Source organism: Caloenas nicobarica, chromosome 21 (genome assembly GCF_036013445.1).
Source record: "Caloenas nicobarica isolate bCalNic1 chromosome 21, bCalNic1.hap1, whole genome shotgun sequence".
Classification (NCBI taxonomy): domain Eukaryota; kingdom Metazoa; phylum Chordata; class Aves; order Columbiformes; family Columbidae; genus Caloenas; species Caloenas nicobarica.
Genome location: NC_088265.1, coordinates 5,417,278 through 5,442,005, shown reverse-complemented (window position 1 = coordinate 5,442,005; position 24,728 = coordinate 5,417,278). Strand labels below are relative to the sequence as shown.

Below are 24,728 nucleotides of genomic sequence, written 5' to 3'. Positions count from 1 at the left end.
GACTATAAAAAGAAAATTTTACTGTTTACTTTTTTATGTATAAAACTTAAGTAAAATTTCCTTTCTGCTCTTAATAAATAAGAATTCTGAGAGCAATGGTTGTCTTCAGATGTGTGTGTTGCTCTGTCCTGCTTAGACTTATGAAGTACAACCTGCCTGCTATTTAAAAAGCAGTTTTCTAATGTGTTTATGTGTGTAGTGTTGTCATTCCAGGATCTCCAAGAGCTTTCTCTGCTACATAGTGCACTAAGTTTGGGGTGGTGTGTGTGTGGGTACGTGTGTGTTTGGTTTTTTTTGCTTTAATACCATTTTAAATGTGGCAAAACTGTATCAGGGAGGCTACGTTAGATTTCGTGGAGGGTTGATTCTGTGTGGATGTCTCCAGAGCAGGATCTGCTGTGGATACCAGGGAACTGCTTGGGAATTGGTTGGTGGAGAATGCTCAGAACCCGGTGGCTGGAATTCCAGCCCTCTGTGCATGAAGCATCTTGAGATGGTCAGAAAACACGACTGTCAACTGGGAACCCAGAGCCACAGCAGCACCTGAAGACACCCGCGCGTGTCTCTTCTTTGAAGGAATTGAGCACAGCTGACTTTAAAAACATAAAATAAACCCCAGTGACAATAAATCAAACCCCCACTTGGTCACGGGAAGTGGTGACATGTATTTCCTGCGATACCAGAGCGATTAGAAAACATGCTCAGGAAGTGGAGAGAAAATTCACTTCCTTGGGTGATTTGAGAGCTTTTAAACTCCTTTTTCCACCTCCCTGGGCCAGTCCCCATGTCAGGGTATCATGGATGGACAGGTTGGTCTCCCAAAGTTGTGTCCTTGCAGAGACACGGGACTGGACTAGAGAGACAACGTGGGAGGAGCGTGGATGTGGTTTGGTTGTCCAAGTGTTTGTGAGGAAAGAACCGGGGCTGAAACTTGCTGGAGATGTTGCAGGCGGCAGAACTGAGATGTCAGCTTCTCCAGCGTGCAGACGTGCTCTGGCTCCTGTCTGCTCTGCTTGGAAAAGTCCTGGTTCCTTCACAGGAGGTGATTCTATTGCAACTAGTGAGTTGGAGTTCACAGCTCGGGATTGGGGCACTGGGGGAAGGAGGAACATCTTTGGGATGAAGAAAAATTTTATTTGCCCTTGAACTCCCTGGCATTTGTCTGCTTGTGAGCAGCTATTAGGTTGGCGCAAAAGTAACTGTGGCTTTGGACTGTGAATTTTAAATCATTATAACTAGGCTCAAATGTGTTTATTAATCAAAATGAGAACCATTACAATCAATGCATTTTTGCCAACAAGAAATAAATTTGTTTATTCCTGTGGTGGAAAAATCTGTGCTTCAGGATTCGACGAACTCTTGGAAAGTATTTTCTGCATCCTACTGGTTGTGGAAGAGTTTTCCCTGCAAAAAGAGTTGTCGAGATGCTTGAAGAAGTGCTGGTCGGTTGGCAAGGGGTCCGGCGAATATGGCGCATGAGGCAAAAGCGCAGCTGAGGGCTTTTGGGGGGTCCTGGCCCTGCCGGTCTGTATTGGGGTTCCCAAAGGGTCCCTGCAAAGCTGAGCCTGAGGGAGAGTTTGATTCCTACGTCCTCAGCATGGACCTGGGTCACAGCTCTTCAGTGTCCTGGAAACGGTGTCCCAGTGTCTTTGTACTGGGAGCATCTCCAGGGCGAAAGGTGGCAGCTGTCTGTTGAGTATCACAGTTTTAGGTAACTCATTTATTTAATTTTTTCACTTCATTTAGCTGGGCGAAGGTTGGATCTAGATAGTCCAGGCTGCTGCCCTTCAGGTGGTGACCAAGACAAGGTCTGGAAGGATTTAAAAGCACCGAGGTCCTGTCTCCCCTTGCACAAACCTCGTGTTTCTTCTCATCAGCATGAAGTGGATTGAAAACTCAGTCTCTTGGAAAATCCCTCCCTGCAGTGTAAGTGTTTTTGCAGAGATGCAAACAAGGAGAATCACATTCTCAGTCTTCAAGACTTTAAGATCCAAGCTGCTCCAAATAATTAGTCGCTGATACTTGAGACTGGTGAAGAACTGAATTCTTTAAAGGGTTGTCTAGGACCAAACTTTTGTTTACAAAACATGTCTAAACTAAAGCCTGTTGGTGTTCAGGATATTCAATCAGGCACCTTTTCACTACTTGGAAATTTTAATTTTCCCTGGTGTTTAGCCAGCCAGGAAAAAAATCCCCATTTCTATCTTGATCAAGTCTCAGTGTTATCAGGGAATCGTTACTTCTGCTAATCCAAGCCGAATAAAATGTTGCTATAGATGCAAGTATTGTATAAATGCCTGTAATAAATAATGAAATAAATGAACTTTGCCCCTGGCACTTGCACATTACAGCACTGTCTTGTGATTGTAGGTTATCGTGGATATGTTGGTAGAGCTGAGGCTGCTCGAGGAGAGGAGAAGGGGAACAGAATTTTTGTGGGCTCAGCCCAATCTCGTGACGTGCTTTTTCACTTTCTGTTGCATTCAGGAGACGCTCGGAAGGAAGAGTTTTCACAACAGCAGCCTGTTGAGCTTCCTGGAACACCTGCGGCTGAGTATGTTCCCTTCAAAACGAACACAACCTGTTCTGTGTTCAGCAAGTTTTTCCATATAGCTGTAAAGGCAAGCCGAAAATTCCCACTTGGCGTTGGAGCGTTGCCTCCTCTAAGAACTGGTAAAGGAATTCCCTTGATTTGGCAAGTTTTAATGCAAGTAAAAGGTCGAGATGCCTCCAGGCCTGTTTCTGTTTCATCTGAGGATCGGTTTTGTTTCACACTAGTATTTTTCTGCTTTTTTCCTTCCTGCCCTGTGTGCACCAGGTACCTCCAGTGCTGCTGTACCTAATCTCTGAATTTGGCGTGGAGTTGCAGAGAAGTTTAATCATTTCCAGAGAGCGGGGGGTGAAGACTGCAGCGGTTTTCAGAGGTGGGAAAGCCAGGTGGGAAGCGATCTGAGGTAGGACCCGCGTCTGTTATTGCTGCGCAGCAACCTGGAAGCGTTAGCGATAACGACTGCGCCGACTCTGGTCGGTTAAACGTGCCCAGGACTATTTGCTGGCACCGTGGCCAGCTGGCAGAGGGTGACACATGCCATAACACGAGGCTTATCTTCTAAGCAGGGCAGCTGCAGAGCAGGAATTGAACCGCAAATCAGGAGCGAATCCTGAGCTGACTCCCAAACCACGCCTGGGAGTTGTTTGGACGAGCGTGAGTTGGCTCATACAATGCTGGGAACTATGTTAACAATTTAGCAGAATAAACGAGCACTTTCCAGTTCAGGGAAACATTTCTTGGCACCATTTTATTTACTGTTGTCGTCTTAGGTCAAGTGTTAAGGCAAATCTTGAGCAGGAAGGAGGATTTAAAAATATGCTGCAAGTTTTGCTGATACGCTGCAATGTGACCTGAGCCCGGCTGGATGTGTCCGCGCTCCCAGCAAACACCAGCTGAGTTTATCCCAGTATCTCCCACCTACACGCAGGTGGTTTAAGAGAAGCAGAATGAGCTCAAAGAAATAAATTATTTAATTCAGCATCTGTCCTTTCAGCACAGTGTCATTTCTTCACTGATCCTCATTGATCACAGGGATGTACGTACCTCACAAAACCATTTTGGCTGGAAAAGACCCTCAAGATCATTGAGTCCAACCGTTCCCCCACCCCTGGCACTGCCCCCTGTCCCTGAGAACCTCATGTCCGTCTGTCCAACCCCTCCAGGGATGGTGACTCCAGCACTGCCCTGGGCAGCCTGTTCCAATGCCCCACAGCCCTTTGGGGAAGAAATTGTTCCCCAGATCCAACCTCAACTTCCCCTGGCGCAACTTGAGGCCGTTTCTTGTCCTATCGCCTGTTACTTGTGAGAAGAGACCAACACCTCGGTGCTCCAACCTCCTTTCAGGTAGTTGCAGAGCAACCTGCAGCCTGTCCACCTTCTCTGGCCATTAAAGGGAGAGCATTAAAGCTCTTGCCAGATTGCACTGGTCAGGTGAGTAGGCAAGCATGTTGATATCAAGCTGCTTTTCAGTAGTCGGGCCAACATGACTCAAGGAACCCTTAAAACTTGCTGATCAGGAATGACATCACCGTACAGGTTTAGGAAACAAGGACAGAGCTGTCGGAGTGACAGCATGCCGAAGGGGAAAAGATGTGAGAGGAGCCTAGGGGGAGACGTGGGGGTCCTGAGGCTTCCGTTCCTTTCTGTTCCTTCCTTTCCATTCCTTTCTGTTCCTTTCCTCCCTTCCCTTGCTTTCCCTTCCCTTCTTCCCCACCACCTGGAAGCTCTGAAGCTGCTGCTGGATGGTGGGGAGAGATGTCAGTGCCAGAAAAGTGCCCGGTTGCTCCTGTTCCTCTGTACCTGTTCCTTTTCTAAAGCTGAACCAAGAGCAGATGTGCTGGGGCCCGTCACTGGAATGGATTTAGGTCGCTTTTTCCATAACAATACTAAAAGGAAAAGCGCTTTAGGTAACTTAAGATAGTATCTCAACCTATTCTTTGTTCAGCAGTAAGGTGGCACCAACCCTTTTATTTCACTGTATTTAGCCCTTGCTGACATCCGTAGCACTGGCTACATTTGAACATCTTTTTTCTTTTTTATTTAAAGATCAGGTTTTGCGTATCTCTGAATAATCTTTTTCTGCGGTGTGGATTAAGCAGGCACAAAACGCAGTCCTTCATGTGATTTCTAATTCTCCTTTTCTACAGAGCGACTGCCAAAGCAAGGGCCGCTTCCCATTTTTCTCAGTGCGACGGTGTTAAGGCTTCACAACCAAAAAAGTTGGCACCTTCTCAAAATGGTAACAAAAAAGGAGGAGAAGGGGGAGGCAAGTGGCCTTTTCAGAAGGGCCGATTCTGGGTAGGTGCCCTTGATTTTACACACAAACACACGTGAACTTTTGAAAACGAAAAACAACAAAAAAAACCACAACCACAGAAAAATTTCCTGCAGTTAACCTGTAGCATTCTCTCTACCGGTGAGGGGGAACTTGTGGAGCCAGGGAAGATACCTACAGTGCCCAAAATCCCCTTTTTTAACTTACAAATAATTCTCGTACCTCCCTCTGAATGCACAGGGGGGCTGAACAAAAAAAGAAAACAACCGTTCTGTTTCAGCATCGCCGGGTAGTTTCACGGCTGTTCAGTTCGTACCCTCTGTCCAACTGCGTTTCTGTCACTCGGGTCTGTGCGTGACCGCACAAATAGTTCCTTCCAAAATAAATGCCCTTTCCATCTGCCTCGTTTTAGTTCGATGTTCAACAGCTCTGAAAGCCAAAGCTGCCTGGCGCTCAGCCTGCTGGTTTTTTAGTGTTTCTGTAAAATCTCTCACTGTGGTGTTCAATACCGCTGCAAAAGTCGGATTAAACTCTATTTTTTGATAACATCTACACGTGTGCACATGGAGATCTGCAGCCAGCACCAGCTTCCCCTCCTGCAATATTTATTCCCCGGACGAGTGCGTTAGGAAAGGAGGAGAACCATAATTTAGCTTTCGATCTGCTGCAGGCATCACGTCAGAGACGGCGCTTCAACGAACTGCAAGGTTTTCACAAGGAGTTGGCATCAAAACCAGAAACACGGAGGATGTCGACATGTTTTACTACTGGATTTAACAAATAACTTCCTCCCGACCCAAAGCTCTCGCTCGGCCGTTTCCCTCTCCTACAAAGCACAGCCCGGGGGCCTTCACAGTTTGCTTACAGCACAAATAAATAACCTGTCGGAAAAAAAGAGTCTTTTTGTTTCTTTAAAGAGCTAAACTGGGCTCTAGGTGGTACCACTGAAGCAGACAGCGCTGGAGAGGAAACCGCTGAAATCCACCGCAACTGCTCCTACCGGTATTTAACAATGAGCGTATCTTGATAGAAAACACAGTGGAACAGTTAAGAATAGAAACCTCAGAAAGTTATTCAATAGGATGTCACTTATCTGCAAAACCTACACGTTTGTTTTAATTAGAAATAACACTATTTCCTACTCATCCTTTTTTTTTTTCTCTAACAATGACTCTACAACCTCTGTCGTCCTGCAGCCGGTTCCCCGCGTTCCCTCCCTCGCTGCGTGAGGTCCCGACGGGGCCAAAAACTCCGCGCGGGGCTCAGCGCTGCGTGTCGTGGTTTGTCCCCGTCAGCGGCAAAATGGGAAAAGAAATCACAGCCCGCTCGCTACCTCCCTGCCAATGGGTTTTCCAGTGCAACGATGCCCTGAGGGATAAAGAAAGGGTAGAAACTGGTGTTTGGTGCTGCCCACACGTCTCGTGAGTCGCAGGTGGGAAGGAACCGTGGGACGGATCCGGCAGGATCCAGCGTGTTTGGCCCTTGGCGCTGATGGGGACCTGCTGGGTGCCAGCCCTGCTCCTCTGTCCCCAGGCCGGGCTTCAGGAGTCCCTTCGGTGCTTCTTCTGCTCGTGGTACTGCATTATTTTCTGCTGGAAATACGCTGCGGATGAGAAAAAGTCGTTAGTGAAACGCACCCAGGGGCCAAACCGTGCTGGGTTACAGATAACTGCACCCAGGTGAAATCGGGGTTGTTGCAGTTCCACCATCCCTACCCAAAATGGGCTTTATTTATGCTGGGTTAGCCTAAGTTTTTAATGCACACATTCACTCCTGTCCACTTTTTGTGTTTCCTCTCCAACCAGCAAGAAAGCGGGAGACCCCAGGAATGCGAACAGCCAAAAAGGTGATGTGGACTGGGAATGTAACGAGAAAGCTGGGATTGTGCCATCCCTCTCTCCCAACCCCGGGCATACCCGGGTCCATATAAAGTCTGACCTAAAAGGACAGAGAAAGCAGCAACTGCGGTAGTGCCGGTGCCGGAGTCCCCGGGGCTGGGGAGGGACCCACCGCTGGCACCATCTGCCGCTCGCTGCCACGGGGCAAATCCTGGGCCAGGACATCACTGGCCACCAGAGGTTTTTTGGGTGGCTTCCTCAACTTCTATCACCCCTGTTTGTCCTCGTCCCAGGCTGGGAGGAGGCTCAACTCTGCCCAGTAAATCCCCAGAAAGGGGGAAGAACCAGCCCGGCTGCCACGGGTCCAGTGGCAGAGATGAGTCAGGGTTTGCAGCAGCTCCCAGCTGCTGCCTGCATCCCAGCCAAATATTTGTGCTGCTGCTGGCATGTTTGCCGAAACACTGAGCTCTTGATGTCAAGCGACAAGATGTAAATGAGCCCAGGGGTTTTTTTGATTGTCTGACATAGACAGAGAAATGCAGCTGTTGAGAGCAAACGGGTGCTACTCGCTGCCCGGAGCATCCTCAGCCTTGAGCTGCATCCCGCCCAGCTCCTTCCCTTAACCAGGACTTTGCAGAGCTCTCCCGAAGGAAAAATGGGGCCGTTTACCTTCCTGTGGGATCCTGCTCTTTTCTGCTTCCTCAATAAATAAGGAAAACATGTTCGTCTTCACGAACTTCTTCACAAACTTGCGGTTGGTCTTGGAGGCGATGGCTTTGCAGAAGGCTCGCTCCTGGAAGGTGCCCGAGCCGTTTTTGCTCCACTTGATGTGCGAGGCGTAGTGGCCGACCATCCGGACGAAGAACTGCACGAAGGCTTCAGAGACGAGCGCGTTCACCTGCTCGGACGCTGGAAGAGGACACGGAGCGCGAGGTGGGGATGGGACCTCTGAGCACAGAAGGGACGGATGTTTTTTAACCCCACCGGTTCGCAGCCTCTGTTTGCATCCCGAGAAATTATTTGCTGAAAGGCTCCCTCTGCCAGTAAACCAAGATCAGACTAATTTTGCTGAGGGAGCACTGGCTGTGTTTGCTTTCCAGAGTGGTGGCATCTTTATGGGCCAAATAGAGGCAAACCCCAACTTTTTCAGCAAAATTAATTGTTCCTGCTCTCATGTTTTGCAGGACAGGGGAAAGGCCAAGGGATTTCTCTCCTGTCATTGCATTTTATTGCAAATCAGGGCAGAAACATCCCAGGCCCGGTGTCTTTAGGAAACAGTTTCGCTGAGGACTCTGGCCATCTTGCATCTGTTTTACCATATATAAAGAGATGCCCTTACTGTGTACGTTGTTGTTGTTGTTGTGCCTGTTCAGAGACGCCAGCATCTCATTCTGCAGCTTGATGGGCAAGATCTCCTCCTCATCGCCAACCTGCAAGGCAAAGGGGCTGTGAAGCACCCAGCAGAGGTGGGAACCCAGCTCAGGTGGCTGCGAGCAGCCGTTAGTGCAGCCCGTCAATGGGGCTTTCTGCAGAGCTCATTAATTAATTATGATTGCAGGGTGATGCTGGGAGTGGGATGCCCAACACATGGACCCTGCTGCTACCATTCATGAGAAGAGAGATGCAGTGGATAGAGACTTCCCTTTCATAGAATCACAGAGTCATTTTGGTTGGAAAAGACCCGCAAGATCGAGTCCAACCGTTCCCCCACCCCCGGCACTGCCCCGTGTCCCTGAGAACCTCATGTCCGTCTGTCCAACCCCTCCAGGGATGGTGACTCCAGCACTGCCCTGGGCAGCCTGTTCCAATGCCCCACAGCCCTTTGGGGAAGAAATTGTTCCCCAGATCCAACCTAAACTGCCCCCAGGATTCGCGGTTTGGCCTCCCCAGTGCCCAGCACAGGACGGTCACTGCCCTGGGCCTGCTGGCCACACCAGTGCTGGTACCAGCTTCGTAGGACATTATCCCTGCATGGGTGACACCAGATGTCTCTGCCCGCAAAAGCTGCCAGGTTGCTGGGACCAAGGGTGGAACGGGGCCCGTCCCGGGGTGACCCCGGCCAGGCAAACCCACCCCCACCCTGCGCAGGGCACCTACCGCCCGGAGGATCTTCCCTTGGCAGAGGTCGACTATCAGAGCCTGCAAGAGAGCGGAGCAAAAGCAGGTTTAGCCCTAGCGCGGCAGCCGGGCTTCCTCCCGCTCCTTTTATCATCATCCATCTGTGTGCGCAGCCCAGGAGGGCAGCAGGAGCAGCATCAGTCCCTCTGAGCTGGAGGGACCCGGACAGGGAACTGGGGCATCCCCCAGGGACAGTGTTTGCCCCAGGTTTGGTGGCTTGGCCCCACGCAGCCTTTCTTTGCTCCTGCAAGGTTGGGACGATGCCACCAGCCAGCCTGGCCCCCAGGGTCACGGCTGTGGGTGCTGGGGTGGCCGGCAGCACCCAGGGGGACATAGAGGTGTCACCCCCGGTGCCAACAGGAGGGGACATGCAAGAAGCCCCAGTCTCCATATTCCCTGGATGAGAAAAGGGCACAGCCAGAGCCTTTCACCCCAGAGCCAGCCCAAACCCAGGGTCACGGACTAATCGACGGCTCCATCCAGATGTTCCCCCCTCTTAGGTGAAATACCTCCTCCATTGGCTGGTCCAGGACCCGCTCCAGGTGCCGCATCTGGATGCCGACCATGAAGGGCGTGGGGCAGCAGACGGTGTCGAGCAGGCACTCGGGGACCACGGGGATGTAGGTGTGAGCCCAGGTGAAGGGGTAGAGGAGAGCGGCCACGGCGTGGATGCACTGCGACAGGACGCTGCGGGACAAGGAGCCATCGTGGTGGCATCGCACGAGGTGGCATGAACCAGTACGGGGGGGGTGGGGGGACCTGCTGCAAAGCAGCTTTGCAGAGAAGGACCTGGGAGTCCTGGTAGACAACAGGGTGACATGAGCCACCAATGTGTCCTCATGGCCAAGAACCCAATGTTTCTTGGGGTGCATGAGGAAGAGTGTGAGCAGCAGGTCAGGGATGTTGTTCCTCCCACTCTGTTCTGTCCCGGTGAGACCCCATCTGCAGCACCGGGTCCAGTTCTGGGCTCCCCAGTTTCAGAAGGACAAGGAATGACTGGAGAGAGTCCAGCAGAGGGACACAGAGATGCTGAGGGGTCTGGAGCATCTTTGTGATGAGGAGAGACTGGGAGAGCTGGGGCTGTTCAGCCGGAGGAGAGAAGCTGAGAGGGATCTGATCAATGGGATCAATATCTCAGGGTGGGTGTCAGAGGATGGACCAGACTCTGTTCAGTGGTGCCCAACGCCAGGGTGAGGGGCAACGGGCACAGACTGAAACACAGGAGGGTCCATGTGAACAGGAGGAGAAACTTCTTTGCTGGGAGGTGCCAGAGCCTGGGCCAGGCTGCCCAGAGCGGGTGTGGAGTCTCCTGCTCTGAGACATTCAAACCCGCCTGGACCGACCTGTGTGATCTGCTCTGGTGACCCTGCGTGAGCAGGGCTGGGCTGGGGATCTGCAGAGGTCCTGCAACCCAACCAGCCTGGGGTTCTGTGAAAGGGAATTTCACAGCTCGGAGGGAACATCCCACCCTGGCTCAGCTGTGTCCTGGAAGCTCTTTCAAGGTTGGGTTTTTTTTGTTTGTTCTGGTTTTATTTTTAAATAAACAGACCAGGACTCACCTCAGCTCCTCTGCCAGGAAAATGAGCCGTCGCTCCAACACAGCAGAGGCAAAAATGTGCAGGATGAGGTGGGGGCTGAGCCGCTGGAGCAGAGCCTGGAACTCCACGTGCTCCAGGTGAGCATCCACCGGCCGCGTGAGCTCGATGAGCTGCAAGGAAGAGCCACCAAACCCCAGGTTAGGAGGAGAGCGAAGCTCCCCCTGCACCGCCCTGGCCCCTCGAGAAGGTGATTTGGGAGCAATTAACGACCCAGAGTTTGCAGCATCTGCATCACGTCCCTCCGCAAGGCACAAACCTCATCTTGTCCTGCCTGGAGGTTCGGGCTGTGCGGCGCTGAGGGTGCAGGGGAAGCCAGTGGCGACGTGTGCCGGGGCTTTTATTTATTGGGGCACTGGATTTTTAACTAAAATGCCTCTTTTTCCAGTGCTCACAAGTCCCTGGTAGGAGACAAGCAGGAACGTGTCCCCATCTGGGTATCTGACAGCTCGTCCGTGAGCAGCAGCTTCCAGGAAAGGGAGGAGGGATGAGGGCATGACTTCTGCTATAAAAACCACGGCTAGGATGGCCCAAAAGTGAATTATCTAGTGGATATTTGCAGGTGGTCTGTCTATTCTGTTGGCTTTACCCCAGAAAAGTCTCCCAAATGGGGTCGATAGCCCTGCCAGGCTGCGGGCAGCCCCAAGCCGGTGACCGCTGAAGGGTTAACAGGACCGTGCAGCTCAGGACACAGTCCTGGCCCCTCTCCCCAGATTTTGGGGAGGAATCCCCCTCCTCCATGGGCCAGGTCACCTTTCCAGCAAAGCAGCATCTTCCCAGCGAGGAGCACAGGGCTCGGCCGGGCTCCGCAGCCCCTTTCCAGCACAAATCCTGCACTATCCCCAGCTCATGCAGCACCAGAATTTCTTTTCACCCCTTTCCCTGTTTTCTCACCGGTCTCGACTCGCTCCAGGCCCTGCCCAGAGCCCCAGAGCTCAGCTCTTTCGAAGAACATCCCCGTCCGTCCTCCCTCCCCATCGCGCTCCCTGCAGCCTGGCCTATGGCCAGAGCGTTGAGCAACCTGTGCAGCCCTTGCACAAGCCTTCCTGGATGAAGAAATCACTTGAAATTTGAGAGCCAGCTGCTAAATTGCACTACAGAGGAGGGATCTTGCTCTCAGACCCATCCTGGCAGGACACATCCCTGGCTTGCTCAGCGCCGAGGTTATTTTGCCCAGTGCCGGGGCAGATTCTCCCCCTTTTTCCACCCCAGCTTTGCCACAAGAGAAAGAAAAATCAAAAGAAAAGGCTGTGCCTGTGCAAGCCTGGGCTGTGCGTGGGCGAGACGAGCCCCGCGGGCGCCGTGCCCGGATCAGATGTGCGTTCCACAGGTGAGGGCTGGGCTGGCCGCACGCCTGCGCCGTGCAGCCGAACCGCGGTGCAGAAGGGAAGCTGCAGCCCGTGACGCCCCACAGCACCACTGAGAACCCCAGCATTTCCTAATATCCAACCTAAACCCCATATGCTGCACCCAGAGGTGCCAATGCCGGCGCAGGCACCGGGTGCAGCTCCCCGGCCCCCAGCACGACGTGTCGCCCTGATGTAAAAGCTGTGCAAGAACCGACGTGTTAAGAACCGGTGGCTGGGGAGGTTTTGTGCCGGCAGCTCTGGCTGGAGACTGGTGAAGCTGCAAAGATGCTGCTTTGCAAGGATGCAAAGATGGGGCAGCATCACCTGTGGCTCCATCCTCATCCTCACTGCCGGCTGCTCTCCTCCTGGACCAGGAGGGAAGTGCCACTCCTAGTCACAGAATCACTTTGGTTGGAAATGACCCTCAAGATCATCGAGTCCAACCGTTCCCCCAGCCCCATGTCCCTGAGAACCTCATCTCCGTCTGTTCAACCCTCCAGGGATGGTGACTCCAGCACTGCCCTGGGCAGCCTGTTCCAATGCCCCACAGCCCTTTGGGGAAGAAATTGTTCCCCAGATCCAACCTCAACCTCCCCTGGCGCAACTTGAGGCCGTTTCCTCTGGTCCTGGCGCTTGTTCCTGGGGAGCAGAGCCCGACCCCCCTGGCTCCAAGCTCCTTTCAGGCAGGTCAGAGATCAGAAGGTCTCCCCTCAGCTCCTGTTCTCCAGCTGAACCCCCAGCTCCCTCGGCCGCTCCCATCACACTTGTGCTCCAGCCCCTCACCAGCTTCCCAGGGCACGAGGCCCCCAGCAGCCCGACCCAGCACCCATGGGTGCTGCAGGAGTGGAAGACGCTCCCAGAGATATCCCGGGCTCCCCACATCGGAGCAGTCCAGGAGGTGCCGCTGAACCCCTGAGACCCCCACCAACCTCCGTGCCTGACTCGGGGATGAAGCTTTTAATGGTGACGGTTTTCCCCGGAGCTGGGAAGGGTGATTCCCGAAGGCCCTGCATGAAGGGGTAAATCACCGCCATGGAGATCTGGCGCCTCTTCTCCACCTCGTCCAGGATCTGGGGAGGGGAAACATGAGCTGTGAAACCCCGGCACACACCGGGGCGGCTGCCTGGGCCACCACCGTGCCAAACGGAGCCACCACGTCCCTACCTTGGAGAAGAGCCCAAAGCAGCCCAGGCAGCTGATGATGCAGAAGACCTCGGGGAGGCGGATACCACGGCCGGATGGCTGGAAGAGGATGGGGAAAGGGTTTGAGCACCTCCCAGCCCCACTGCACCGCGCCCTCCCCGGAGACCCGCCCTGGCCCCACTCACCCCCCACCCAAACACCCAGTTGCTCACGGGGTGATTTTCAGAGCTGGGGCTGAGGCCAAAGGTGCAGCTGATGCTGTAAAAGCAGAGGGTGCCCAGGGAAGGCAATCCAGATACCAAAGCTGTTCATCATTTTGGTGCAAAGCTCTCTGGCATCTTCCCAAACTTTTCTCCCCCCCAGACACGTGTCCTCCAAGACATCCTGCCCCCCATCCTTAGGGCTTGTCCTGCCTCCTACTGAAACAGGGACGTCAGGATGAGCATCCAGGCTTTTTTTCCCTTTCCAATTGGACTATCCCTTTGCTCTCTGCGCCTTTAGCCCTCCAGACATCCAGTTCCACCACCCAGAGAGCATCCCTGGATGCAGAAGTGGGCGGGTTTGCCAGGTGGTGGGATCCAGCAAGTCACCGAGCCGCAGTGTATGTCCCTGTGGCTTTATGTCCCTGTTTCAGTAGGCTGTGCGTAAATCAGCAGCAAAGTGCGATCTCCATCGCACCTCGCAGCCCCCGAGCTGGCCAAATCCATGGGATGAGAAAAGTAGCCGCTGGTGAGAAGCCATTTTTGGGGACGGGGCTAAGGCCACCTGGCTCCTTGGCACCCGGATGGGCACATGTGCATCCCCATCCTGATCCCGAGAGGGTTTGCAGCCGTTCTGACCACTATGGCCAAGCGAAAGGAGCCAGGGAAGCTGCAGGAGGTTGGTGGGGAGGCACCTCCTGACCGTCACATCTCCTGGTTGCATTTCAGGTCCACAGCAAACGCTGCTTTCCTCCATCCGGCATCTGACTGATGCCCCAGCAGAAGGAAGCAAAAAAAAAAAAAAAAAATCCCTTTGAGCACCCCCTTGCTACTTGTCACCATCTTTGTCAAGGCAAGTGGCTTTCTAAGGCACGTCCCCAAGAGCGGTGGGATGCTCACCAGCAGCCGCCTGCAGTAGCCGATCTTCCTGCTGCCGTCCACGTTGGTCAGGACAAAAGAAAAGGTTTCACTGCAAAAAAGAGACACAACATGTGGGGACGGGACGGCTCATCCAGCCCGCAGCCCTTGGGGGTGGGAAACCGAGACCGCGAATGGGGCAGGTACCTGGTGAACTCGGTGACGGGGGCCCAGTTGTTGCCATCGGGGAAGCAGAAGAGGGGGATGGCTTGTAAGAGACGTTCCTCCTCCTCCTTCTGGCCCTTCAGCAAGTTCTCACGCTAGAACGAAGCGATGCCAAGAGTCAGGGTGATGGAGGGTGCCCATAGCCCCAGGGGATGGAGTGGGATGGGGTTGGAAGGGCCACGTCTCGAAGGAGCTCCTGGCTCAGACTGAAGCAGAAGGTGCCTGCACATCCCTGGACAAGCATCTCTCAAAAATCCAATTTTTGACTCTTTTACCCCATGGATGGTGGGGCAAAGCAGAGGCGCCTGGGGGTCCCTCTGCAAACAGGGAGTTTCCTCCTGTGCCACGTCTCCGAAGTGGGATTTCACCGCTGTGGTCTCCCCTTTTGGGACAGGAGACCAAGGAACACCCCAGGATTTTCCTCCTGGGGTTTGCGGCCTTGAACTCGGATCACAGGGAGGGACAGACGGTCCCAACAACCCCAACCCACTGCAGGCAAAGCCCTGGGGTTTGGGTCAGTGACTCCAGGGCACGGGGGATTTTTCTGTTCTCCTGCCTCAGCTCTAGTGATGGGGCAGGAGCAACATCTTTTCCTCTAAATTCAGAAAACTCATCTTCCCGAAAACAGGGGACTAAATACCTTCGGGAACTGGTAGGTTATCTTGGGTTCATAACGCCCGTCTGACATCTTCTTCAGCGACACCACCACCAGGTACTCGAAGAAAAACTGTCCGGCAGAATAGAAGACGGAGCTCCGCTCTCCTGGCTTCCCTGGCGGCACCCGCGAGGGGTTGTTTTCTGCAGCGGAGGCCTCCTCTTTTCCTTCTGTGGCCAAAAAAACACCCAAACCCCAACAGATCAGGGTGAAAGGAGAGGCCCGGAATAGTCCTGGTAGCAGGACAGGAGGTGCAGAGCTACACACGGACCTGGCGCACAGGGTGTTTTGGTCCCTGACAGGGACACGTGGGCACAGGACACAGAACGGAAAGAGAAACGGCTTTTTGGAGTCTTTTGGAGAAAATCAAAGTGCTGTCAGACACCGCCAGCATCCTTTGCCCCATCCCAGGGAGGGCAGAGGGATGCTCAGAGAGAAACCTGCACATGGGACGGCAGCGAGCAGCCAGTCCCTGCAGGAACCATCCGTGAGAAGGTGTGAGAATGTTTCTACAGTAGTTAATTTGATTCCCCTGGGGGGGAAAAATAAAACGAAACAGCAAACAAACAACACAGATCTTGTTTGAGCACCTCCAACGAGATGAATCCCAACCTCTAACTGCCAAATGTCCTGGGAACTGCTGATTGCAAATGAGGGTTTTCCCTAAACCGCGGCTCCCAAAGCAAAGCAGGTCCCTGAGGTGACACCCCGTTTCTTGTTTGGCTGGTTGGGGAGGACAGCTGGGGAGCATCAGCTTCCATAACCCGAAAAACTAGAAATAAGAGTGAAAAGGGCCCAAGCTGACATGGGGAAGGGCTGTGGGATGATGGTGGTGGGGCAGCGAGATGCGAGGGCTGGGAAGGAGAGGAGGGAAATGCCGGCAGGCGGGACATGCCACATAAATCCCCAATTCCTGGCACTGAAACTGTCCTGGGCTTGGTCTTGGCTCTGATTATGGTCAAACCGAAATGCTTGAGCTGCTCCTAGGAAAGGAAAATAAATGTGTGGCTGGATGAAAACTTTCCTCGCATCCTGGCGTTTGGTCCCGGGCTCTTTCGGTTGTGCCGCAGCTCAGCAGGACACCGGCCCTGTCCCCGTCCCATCCTCCTCCCAAAGCAGCGCTGGTGGGCACCCCACCCCGTGTACCCCTGAGCTCCGTAGCTGCCTCCTTTAGCCTGGAAACACCTTTCCAGCCTCCGCTCCAGGTCACTGGGAGCTGACGGGAGCAGGAAGCTCGTCCGAGGAGGTGACACTCACAGTCCCGCCACGGGACGTCCCTTCCCAGGGACTAGAAGCACCTTTCCCAGCTCGGGGTGGGGAGATGTGCAAATCCACCACCGCGTGCACCCCGAGGCTGCTCCACCTCCGCATGCAAAGTCCTTCCTCTTGGCAAGGTGCGATTCATCCCAAAGAGAACCCTGCGCAGCGAGGGGAGCCCAGAAGCACCCCAAGGATGAGACCCGGCTGCAGACACCTCTGGTTTGTCCTCGGCAGGGATCATCCAGGTGATAGCCCAACAAATTGTTCCGGGCCAGGGAGAAAAGGTTGACAAGATGCACTTTGCTTCTCCTGCTCCTCCTTGGGATACTCCAGCGATGGCTTTGGCATTCCAGCCTCCCACTAAGGGGCCAGGGCAGGAGGTTGTTGCTGGGGAACTCCAGGGAGCTGGGCTGTGCAGTGGGGAGGGCAGCTGGTGTCCCACATCCTCGCTGGACACCAGCATCTATTGTTTCCCCATCAGATTGCCAGGGTAAGGTGAGAGTCTGGTTAAATCCTGCCTATCCAGCCTCATCCTGCATTTCAGAGAATACAAGACATGCTCTCAAGCAAGGGCTGGATTTGCATCGTGTCCATGGAATTTTCAAACAGCCAAGTAAAACCCGCTGCTCCGGGGAGGCCGGTCATGCCAGGGTGCAGATCTGCCCCTCTCTGATGGACCCACACGCTCCCCAAAACACAACCTGCCATGCTGAGCCCTGCCCAAAGCACAGCATCCCCTGGGAGCACTCCCCTGCACCGGGTCTGGTTATAAAGCCCTTGCTGGCAGAGCCTAAATCCCTCTGGGACCACAAAACCCCATCCCTGGGCTACAAGACAAGCTCTAGGGGTGTACAGGGCCATACACCATTGTGCGTCGGACCAGTTTAATGTGGCATCAGAGCTCACAGCACATCCCCAAACCAGCAGGATTTGCAGTCTCCTGGGGACTCAAACCACTGTCACAAGAGCTTTGGCCAATGACTCTCCCGTAGCCCAAGGGGGGACCACTTGGGGACCATCTCCCAGTTCCCCCAGCAGCGAGAGCATCCCCAGCGAGGAGAGATGAGCCAGGGGACCCAGGGGGCTCACACAGGTCCTGGATGGGAAACGGCTGCTGATAATGTGGATTTTCACCCCTCCTTCCACCGAGCACGGAGAGGGCAAAGGCTGGTGCACCCCGGCCCGCGCGGCACCAGGGCCACTGGCATGAAAGATGTTTTCCTGCACAACCAGCTTCCCCGATCAGAGCGGGGTTTTCTTATCAGCCGAGGGCTGCGTTCAGCCCCACGTTTCAATGCTGCACAACCTGTTTCTTTCCTCCCGGTAAACTCCCAGGCTGCAGCGTGCCAAAATCTCCCAGCCCGGCGGACGGTTTGCGGGGGAGTTCTGCTTCCCCAGCCGTGTGGCCACCCACCTGCCCCAGCAGAGAGGAAATGGCTTTTGGTTTATCGAACCTCTTTCGCTGAGCTTGGAAAAACATATATCACACCCAGAGCACAAAACAGACCTGGGCGGGGGATTGCAATGAGCCCGCAAATCCACCACAGGTTGCCCCAACCTGCTCTAAGGCAGGCCAGAAAAACTCAATGATCCATGCTGTATCTCTAGAAAAGCTCACAAATCCCAAAGGACCGATTCCTGCACCATCCTGAAAGGCTCCACAGCACTGACCTGCCTCGGGGACACCGTGCCTGGGCTGTCACCGGCTGGACCTGGTGTGTCCTGGCCGGTTCGAGGGCTGGTGTGGCCACCTTGTCCGCGGTGCCACGCTCCGGTGTGCCCTGCGACGCTGCGCTCGGCGGCCCAAGGGCTGGGAAAGCTCTTGGGAATGTGGTAACAGGGAGCCTGGGGGGCTGCCCCTGGGATGGGGGGAACCCCCAGGGGAGTGGGAACCCCCCCGGGGGGCTGGGGTTGTCTATTTGGGACAGGGAAGGCTCCCAGGGGACGGCGTGCGGCTCCCGGGATGGGGTGTGCTCCTGCGAGATGGGGGGCACTAGCGAGGCGGGGGATGGAGCATCCCCGGGAGATGCGGTAAGTCCCGGGGCAGACGGTCCGAGCGGGGCTCTGCAGGGTGAGGGGACCGAGCGGTGCCAGTGCCGTTCCCCCGGTCCCCGTCCCGACGGTGCCACCCGGCGTGGCCGCGCTGCGCTGCCCGGGAAAGTCCCCGCTCCGCCGGCAGCGTCGGCTCCCGCAACCGCGGCCCCGGGGCTGCCACCGGCAGCGGTTCAGGCAGCGACATCGATACCGACAGCGGCACCTCCCGGAGCACGGCGCTGTGCCCTCCCCGCCCTCACCTCTGCGGCCGGATCGCCGCAGGCTCCGTCGGAAGAAGTTGCCGATGGACGCGGCCATGGTGGCCCCGGCGCGGAGCGGAGCGGCCCCGGCGCGGAGCGGAGCGGAGCGGAGCGCTCGGCTTCCGCCCGCCGCGCTTTCGCTTTCCCGGGGGAGGAGGGACGGGACGGGGCGGAGAGGAGAAGAAAGGAGGAGCGGGGGGGCCGGGCCGCACCTGGCACCGGCCGGGGCAGCGGGAGTCCGCCCCCGGGCACTTAGATACCGGGGGAGGGGACGGGGAGGTGGGAGAAGCGGACATGGGGGTCCTGTGAGCATCGGGGAGCGGGGAGCACCTGGTTCACAGAATCCCAGAATGTCAGGGATTGGAAGGGACCTCAAAAGATCATCCAGTCCAATCCTCCCGCCGGAGCAGGAACACCCAGATGAGGTTACACAGGTCGTGGTGTTGTGATGTTACACCTGCTTGTGGAAGAGCCGGGAGCACCGAGCACGGGGATGCGGGGAGCACCGGGCACCGAGAGCACCCAGCCACCGCGGTCCTGGGAACACCGGGAATGGGGGAGCCGGGAGCAGCCCTGGGTACGAGGATGGTGGGAGAAGCTGAGCAGGGGGGAGCCAGGAGAACCGGGAATGGGGATACTGGGAGCACAGGGCAGGGGAAGCCAGGAACACCAGGCAAGGGGGTCCCAGGAGGGACCTGGATATGGGGATCCTGGGAGTATCGGGCATGGGGTAGCTGGGTGGGGGAGATGCGCACAGGGGCATCCCTGGGCAGAACGGGAGCTGCACGCACCGGGGATGGTGGCAGCTTGGCACTCCCAATCCGGCATCAGGAACAGGGTGAGAAATGGGGCAGGGACCCTGAGGACAAAGGGTGGCTTTGTCCCAAACCTCCAGCATCCCTGCCCCAGCCCCGCTCTGGCCTCCCTGCCTCCTCCAAGCCCTTTTCCCGCTGGTGCCACAGGCGCTATGGGCCTGGGGTGACACTGAACTGTCCCCTCCAGGGGATGAAGGTTTTGGGGTGTCCCACTCTAAAATGTGATGAGGAGTCAGCCAAGCTGCCCAGACAATGTCACCGTGCTTTTGTTTCCACAGCCATCGGCTGCGAGCTTGTCCTGGCTCCGCTTGGGAACGCCGGCCGGGTTGTGCTTCCCCTCGGGCTGGCGTTTCTCCATCAGGCACAGATTTATTCCCCGCTCAGAGTGACTCAGAGGCGTCTCGGCCAACTCTTGGGCTCGAGGCCGGTTGCCATCCTTCTTCGTTACGGGAAGGGAGAGCCGTTCGTTAGCGCTGCGATACGGCGGCCGTCCCATCCTGGGCACGGAGCCGGGACTCCTGCGGAGCTGCTCAGCTTTGCTGGGCCACTGCTCGTGCTTTGACCGCTCCAGACCCACCAAGGAGGAAAGTCTCTTTAAAACCAGTGATATCTTTAAAAAAAACCCCACCTTTTCCCATCCTTAGCCTGTTTATGCTCCTAATATTTCATTTGCTGTTTTTTAGGTAGTGCTTATGCAGTAATTAAATGCACAGAAGGGGCTTTGGGCACAGCTCCGGGTTATGTGGCCTTCAGGTGTGATGAGCTGTGCACAGTCCTCACCCCTAGTGTAGCTATTTGCAGATGTAGACTGGATTTCCTATACCGAATATACTCCTTTCACATTTTGCAACACATCCCACCTCCTTCCCTTCCTCCAGTGTGGGCTGGAGCTCGACGGTGGGTTTGCAGATGGGAGAAACGCCCCTTCCCAGATTGCAGAGGTGGCGGATGCTTTGGAAACACGTCCCCGATGGCTGCGCGTGCCTCTGACCCAGCTGCAATGCTGCTGCTCGTCGAGGTTATCGGGGAATTGCTGGTCCAGGAGATGGTTTCTGGCTGATTGTGAGTGGGTGGAAAAGCACTTCCCGGAGGAGAGGGCAGCGTGTTTGTTTGCGCACAGGGCTTGTTCCCAGGAGAAATTTCCTTTTGGCACGAATAAAAAGTGAGGGGTTTTCCCCCTCGATTTTGGAGGAAAATCCCTGCTTTCCTGGAAACCAGAGCCACTTTGAGAAAACATCTGCTGCTCTCAGCTGGGAGAAATCCCCAAATTCTTTGATTTTTTTCCCATATACACAAATCTTTTCTGCTTTCTTCCTTTAAGGCAAATCTCTGACTACAATCCTGCCTCGATAACGCTTTACCTCTGCTCAGATGGCTGCTGTGTGGGGAAGAAAGGAGCCGTGTTCCCAGCCACAAAACCTCCCCGCTCCCGAGGAAACACTGTCCCTTTGTGCCCTTCACACAATCCGGCAAACCTTGAGCTGCTGAAAGAGGTCGAACTTTTGAATATTCCTACTGAAAGCTCCTTTCTGCGGGAAGCCAGCCACCCACCGGGACAACAAACAGGCACATTGTGGGATCTACTGGCCACCGCGGATGCAGCACTTGCCGTTGTGCTGCTGTGTCGCCGCTGCCAAAATCGTTTTGCTTCCCTGAACCGAGCCTGGGGAGTTTTGTGTTTGGGTTTGTTTTTTTTTTTTTTTTACTTTTTTTCCCCTCCTTGCAGCTCCAGTGCTGATGAATACACGCTGGAATTTGGCTTTCTGCAGGCGTGATGTGCTCAGACTGCAAATATCCCGCGGCCAGGGGACACCGTGGTGAGCATCCCATGGGACCGGGGCATCCTCGCTGCAGGGACCCTGCTCGCAGCGCAGCTCCTCAGCCTCCTCCTCCTGCCGAGGAAGGCTCAGCTCGCTGCCCCTTACTCCCTCCCAGTGCATCTTCATCCCTTCCCCGTCCCCTCGCTGGGTGCCATGTTTCAAAAGGGCGTTAGGTGCTGGAGCATCCCCCAGGGCTGGGGATCCCAAGACCTTCTTTCCAGCCTTTCCCATGGCAGGGGATTTCTCCCACTGGATGGCAGCATTAGAGCAAATAAACATTTCTGGGAAACCTGGTGAGAGAACAGACCTTCCTCCTGAGAGGCTTTTCTCTCTGGTTATCCGGCTCCGGGGAGGTTTGTGCTTGGGTTGAGGATGTGCAGGTTCAGTACACTTGTGTTTGCACCATTCCTGCCACCGGTGCTTTGCTCACTGCCCTGTTCAGTGCTTCATAATCACTCTCAGCTCCCCAAAACAGGGACCCATGTAACACAGAATTATAGAATCATTTTGGTTGGAAGAGACCCTCAAGATCATCGAGCCCAACCCTCATGGGACACCAAAATCATGGCTTCTTAGCAAGGTGCATCCCCTTTCCCCCAAAGCCCTCCCTGCTCCAACTGCTGGGGTGCAGACACCCCAGCTCCAAGTCACAGACCTCAGAAGCCACACATTTTCGCAGGAAAAAAGCTTTTTGCGTGGTGGTTGCAGAGGGGGCTGCAAAGCTCCCAGGGACTAGAAAGCAAAATGAATCTGGCCACTTCTCCTTGAACCTAATGGTTTTAACCCCAAATATTTCAACCCATATTTAGGATTTCTCGAAGGTGGTTTTTGGCAGAGGGGTTTGGGCAGCACTGGGTGGACAGGGAGGATGGGTGCTGGGCTGCAGCCCCCTGGCAAATATAGCGCAGGGAAACTGCTCCTTTCCGAGGCTGCTGGACGGTCAGGAGGTGCAAAGGCGTCTCAGTTTACAGGCTCCCGGCCTGGCTGGTGTTGCTGTTTGCAAATGGGCATCCCTAGATGGAAAGGGTCGAGGCGCAGAGCCCAGCCTCAGGTGTAGCATGAGATTTTCCCCCGTCCCTCCCATACGGAGCCAGGGACTCGTCCTAGGTTAAAATGCCACCTCTGGGCCATGTTGGCCTTGAGACGTGCTTCAGGGGTTAATCTCCTGCAGCGTGCAAAGCCTACACCTTATTTTCGCTCAGGATGCACCTGGTTTTGGCTCCCACGTACTTGCTGCCCCTTATCCTGCTCAATTCAAGGGGCTTCTCCCTCTTCCTTGTCCCACAGGCAGGGCCCCGGTGCAGGATGAACCCTCAGCTGAGCCTGGAAAACTCGTGGTGTGTCTGGAGGCAGGTGGTGGCACCGGGGTCCAACCTCCTGGGTGGCTTTTGCAAAGTCCTGGGAATGCCCACCCCAAAGCGTTGTGGTTCAGTGACCTGCCACTGCTGGGGACACCGGGGACACCGGGGACAGGGAGGACAGGGTGATGGTGCTGGGGGTCACAGTGGCTCACCCTGGGGAGATGCTGGGCAGGTCCAGGGCAGCCAGTGGGGAGCTTGTTTTGCTACTTGATTTTAAAAAAGGAGGAAATTGGGAGTTTTCCAAGCTGGGCTGAGTGGGCTGGGAAGGCAAGGGCAGGGGAATCATAGAATCACAGAATCGTTTTGGTTGGAAGAGACCCTCAAGATCATGGAGTCCAACTGTTCCCCCCAGCCCTGGCACTGCCCCATGTCCCTGAGAACCTCATCTCCGGCTGTCCAACCCCTCCAGGGATGGTGACTCCACCACTGCCCTGGGCAGCCTGTTCCAATGCCCCATAGCCCTTTGGGAAGAAATTGTTCCCCAGATCCAACCTCAACCTCCTCTGGTGCAACTTGAGGCCAAGGGCTGGTCCTGCTCCTCGGGTGGGCACTCTTGTGAGCATGGGGGTTCTGCAGCCCCACACCCTATGCTGACCCCAGACCTTGCCCCATCTCCCCCATAGAACATTAAGATTTGCAGCTGGGTGAAATCCCTGGGGGCTGGGGGGTACCTGGGGGGTGAGACTCCCCTCAGTTACTCTGTCAAGGCTGCAAACCACAACCCCAAACTGAGCTTTAACCCAAGGAGCTCTGTAAGATTTGCTAATCTCAAAATATTGTTGGCATTCAGAACAGTGATTTACTGCGTGTTTTGCCACAGCAAGTACTTTCTGAAAGGCCATGCTAAGTTTACATCAGAGCTGCTGGGATCAGATAACCCATCGCTGGCTGCTCCCTCTGTGTCCCCCGTGTCCCTCCTGGTGGCCGTGCAAAAGGACATCAGCTTCTTCTGCACCCCACGAGTGTGACCACGGTTAAAAAGGGACCACGAGGGTGTTTTTTCTCATCCAGGTGGGGGGGTGGGATGTGGGTCGAGTCCTGGCTTGCAGGAGGATGTGAATTCATGAAGAGCCCCAACACTTTGCTTAGCAAGTCACACTGCCAGGGACAGAAAATAACCAGCCCTGGCGCCCTCCTGGCCATGTCCACCTCCCCAAGGACTTTGCAGGTGGTGAAATTAAATCAGCTTCTCACTTTCAGTGGCATCCAAGGCTGGGTGAGAGCCCGGCACGTCCCTTCGCATTCCTGCAGCATTTTACCACCCACGGGATCCTCAAAGGCTTTACAGGTGCTGGGCAGGAATGATGCCTCTGGCCACCGTCACCCGGTGCGATCCCAGGGCATTTCCAGCTGGTGGTGGGGATGATCCCTCTGTCTGTCCCACTGTTTGCTGGAGAAGTCTGTCTCCTTCCTAAGGACCAGCACTTGGGAGGCACGGGACCCCCCATCTCTCCCTCTTGTCCCCAGATCCCTCGGGATCTTTGCTACCTCCTAACCCCCGGGATGTGGGAACAATTGCATGCGCTCACACCAAAAGCCACCACCAGCCTCAGCCCTGGCCCCTGGTCACGGCAGGCTGGAAGTGGTGGCCTTCTGCAAAAATACAAGAGTGTCCTTCCTGTGCTGACATGCACATGGACAAGGAGGAGGATGGAGCATCCTCTTCCATGGCTGTTTCCTTGCAGGTTATTGGGCCAACAGATCAAAACTCCTTTGGTCTCTGAAGCCCATGTCCTGTCCCAGCTGCTCTGGAGATGCTTTGGGTTGACGCTTCCTCCAGGGAAGGCCCAGGGCTGTCACACCGTGCTGAATGGGGACAGCAAGGACGGGACAGGACAGGGAGCAGCACCCTGCGGGGACGTGCCCTGATCACGGCAGCTGGCACCCTGTGTCCAAAGCAGGGCTGGGTCAAACCTGGCTGTGAGGACACCAGGGACACTAAGGACCAGGCATAAAGGGAACAGCATCTTCCCAAAGTCTGACACAATGTCTGGAGGGTTTCAGGTGGATGAGGACAGCCTGATTAAATGTCCCCATGATGCTCCCTGGTGGCAGCTTGGAAGGGTGCAGCTAGATTGGACAACGCCAAACTGGTTTGTCTTCCTGGCTTACTGGAGCCTGCTGGGAGTCACTGGGATTTGGGGATGGTCCAGCCCCGCTCTGATCCAGCAAACTCCAGGGAAGGGGGCACAGCAGGGACACTGCCAAACAAAGGTGCCGGGGTTAGAGAGGGACATGGGGCAGGTCCAGGTCATGCTGCCCCATTAAGGGACCAGATCCCAGTTCCTTCAGAGCATCCAGGGAAAGGCAGCCCTTGGCAAACCCCTCGGACATGCCTTGGGGACCTCCTTCCATTACCCACTACCCTACC

At 55.2% G+C, this 24,728-nt stretch overlaps 1 protein-coding gene across 1 annotated transcript; it reads right to left on the bottom strand.

Annotated features, from left to right (window-relative positions):
• Positions 1-5,389: 5,389 nt before the first annotated feature.
• On the bottom strand, positions 5,390-18,442 carry DENND2D (DENN domain containing 2D). The gene is made up of 12 exons (XM_065649519.1): positions 18,362-18,442; positions 14,793-14,977; positions 14,135-14,247; positions 13,970-14,039; positions 12,891-12,968; positions 12,656-12,796; positions 10,342-10,490; positions 9,292-9,469; positions 8,762-8,803; positions 8,004-8,094; positions 7,334-7,573; positions 5,390-6,429 (listed from the first exon to the last, which is right to left on the bottom strand). The coding sequence occupies exons 1-12, from the start codon at positions 18,417-18,419 to the stop codon at positions 6,368-6,370; spliced, it is 1,407 nt and encodes a 468-aa protein (XP_065505591.1). The 5' UTR covers positions 18,420-18,442; the 3' UTR covers positions 5,390-6,367.
• Between the last annotated feature and the right edge of the window lie 6,286 nt (positions 18,443-24,728).

Coding starts and splice junctions, on each gene's coding strand:
- DENND2D (XM_065649519.1), bottom strand. CDS start 18,419: ATGGCCGCGTCCATCGGCAACTTCTTCCGACGGAGCCTGCGGCGATCC. Junction 10,491..12,655: donor TCCCCGAGTCAGGCACGGAG/GTTGGTGGGGGT, acceptor TCTTCCTTGCAG/CTCATCGAGCTCACGCGGCC. Junction 6,430..7,333: donor GAGCAGGATCCCACAGGAAG/GTAAACGGCCCC, acceptor TCTCATCCGCAG/CGTATTTCCAGCAGAAAATA.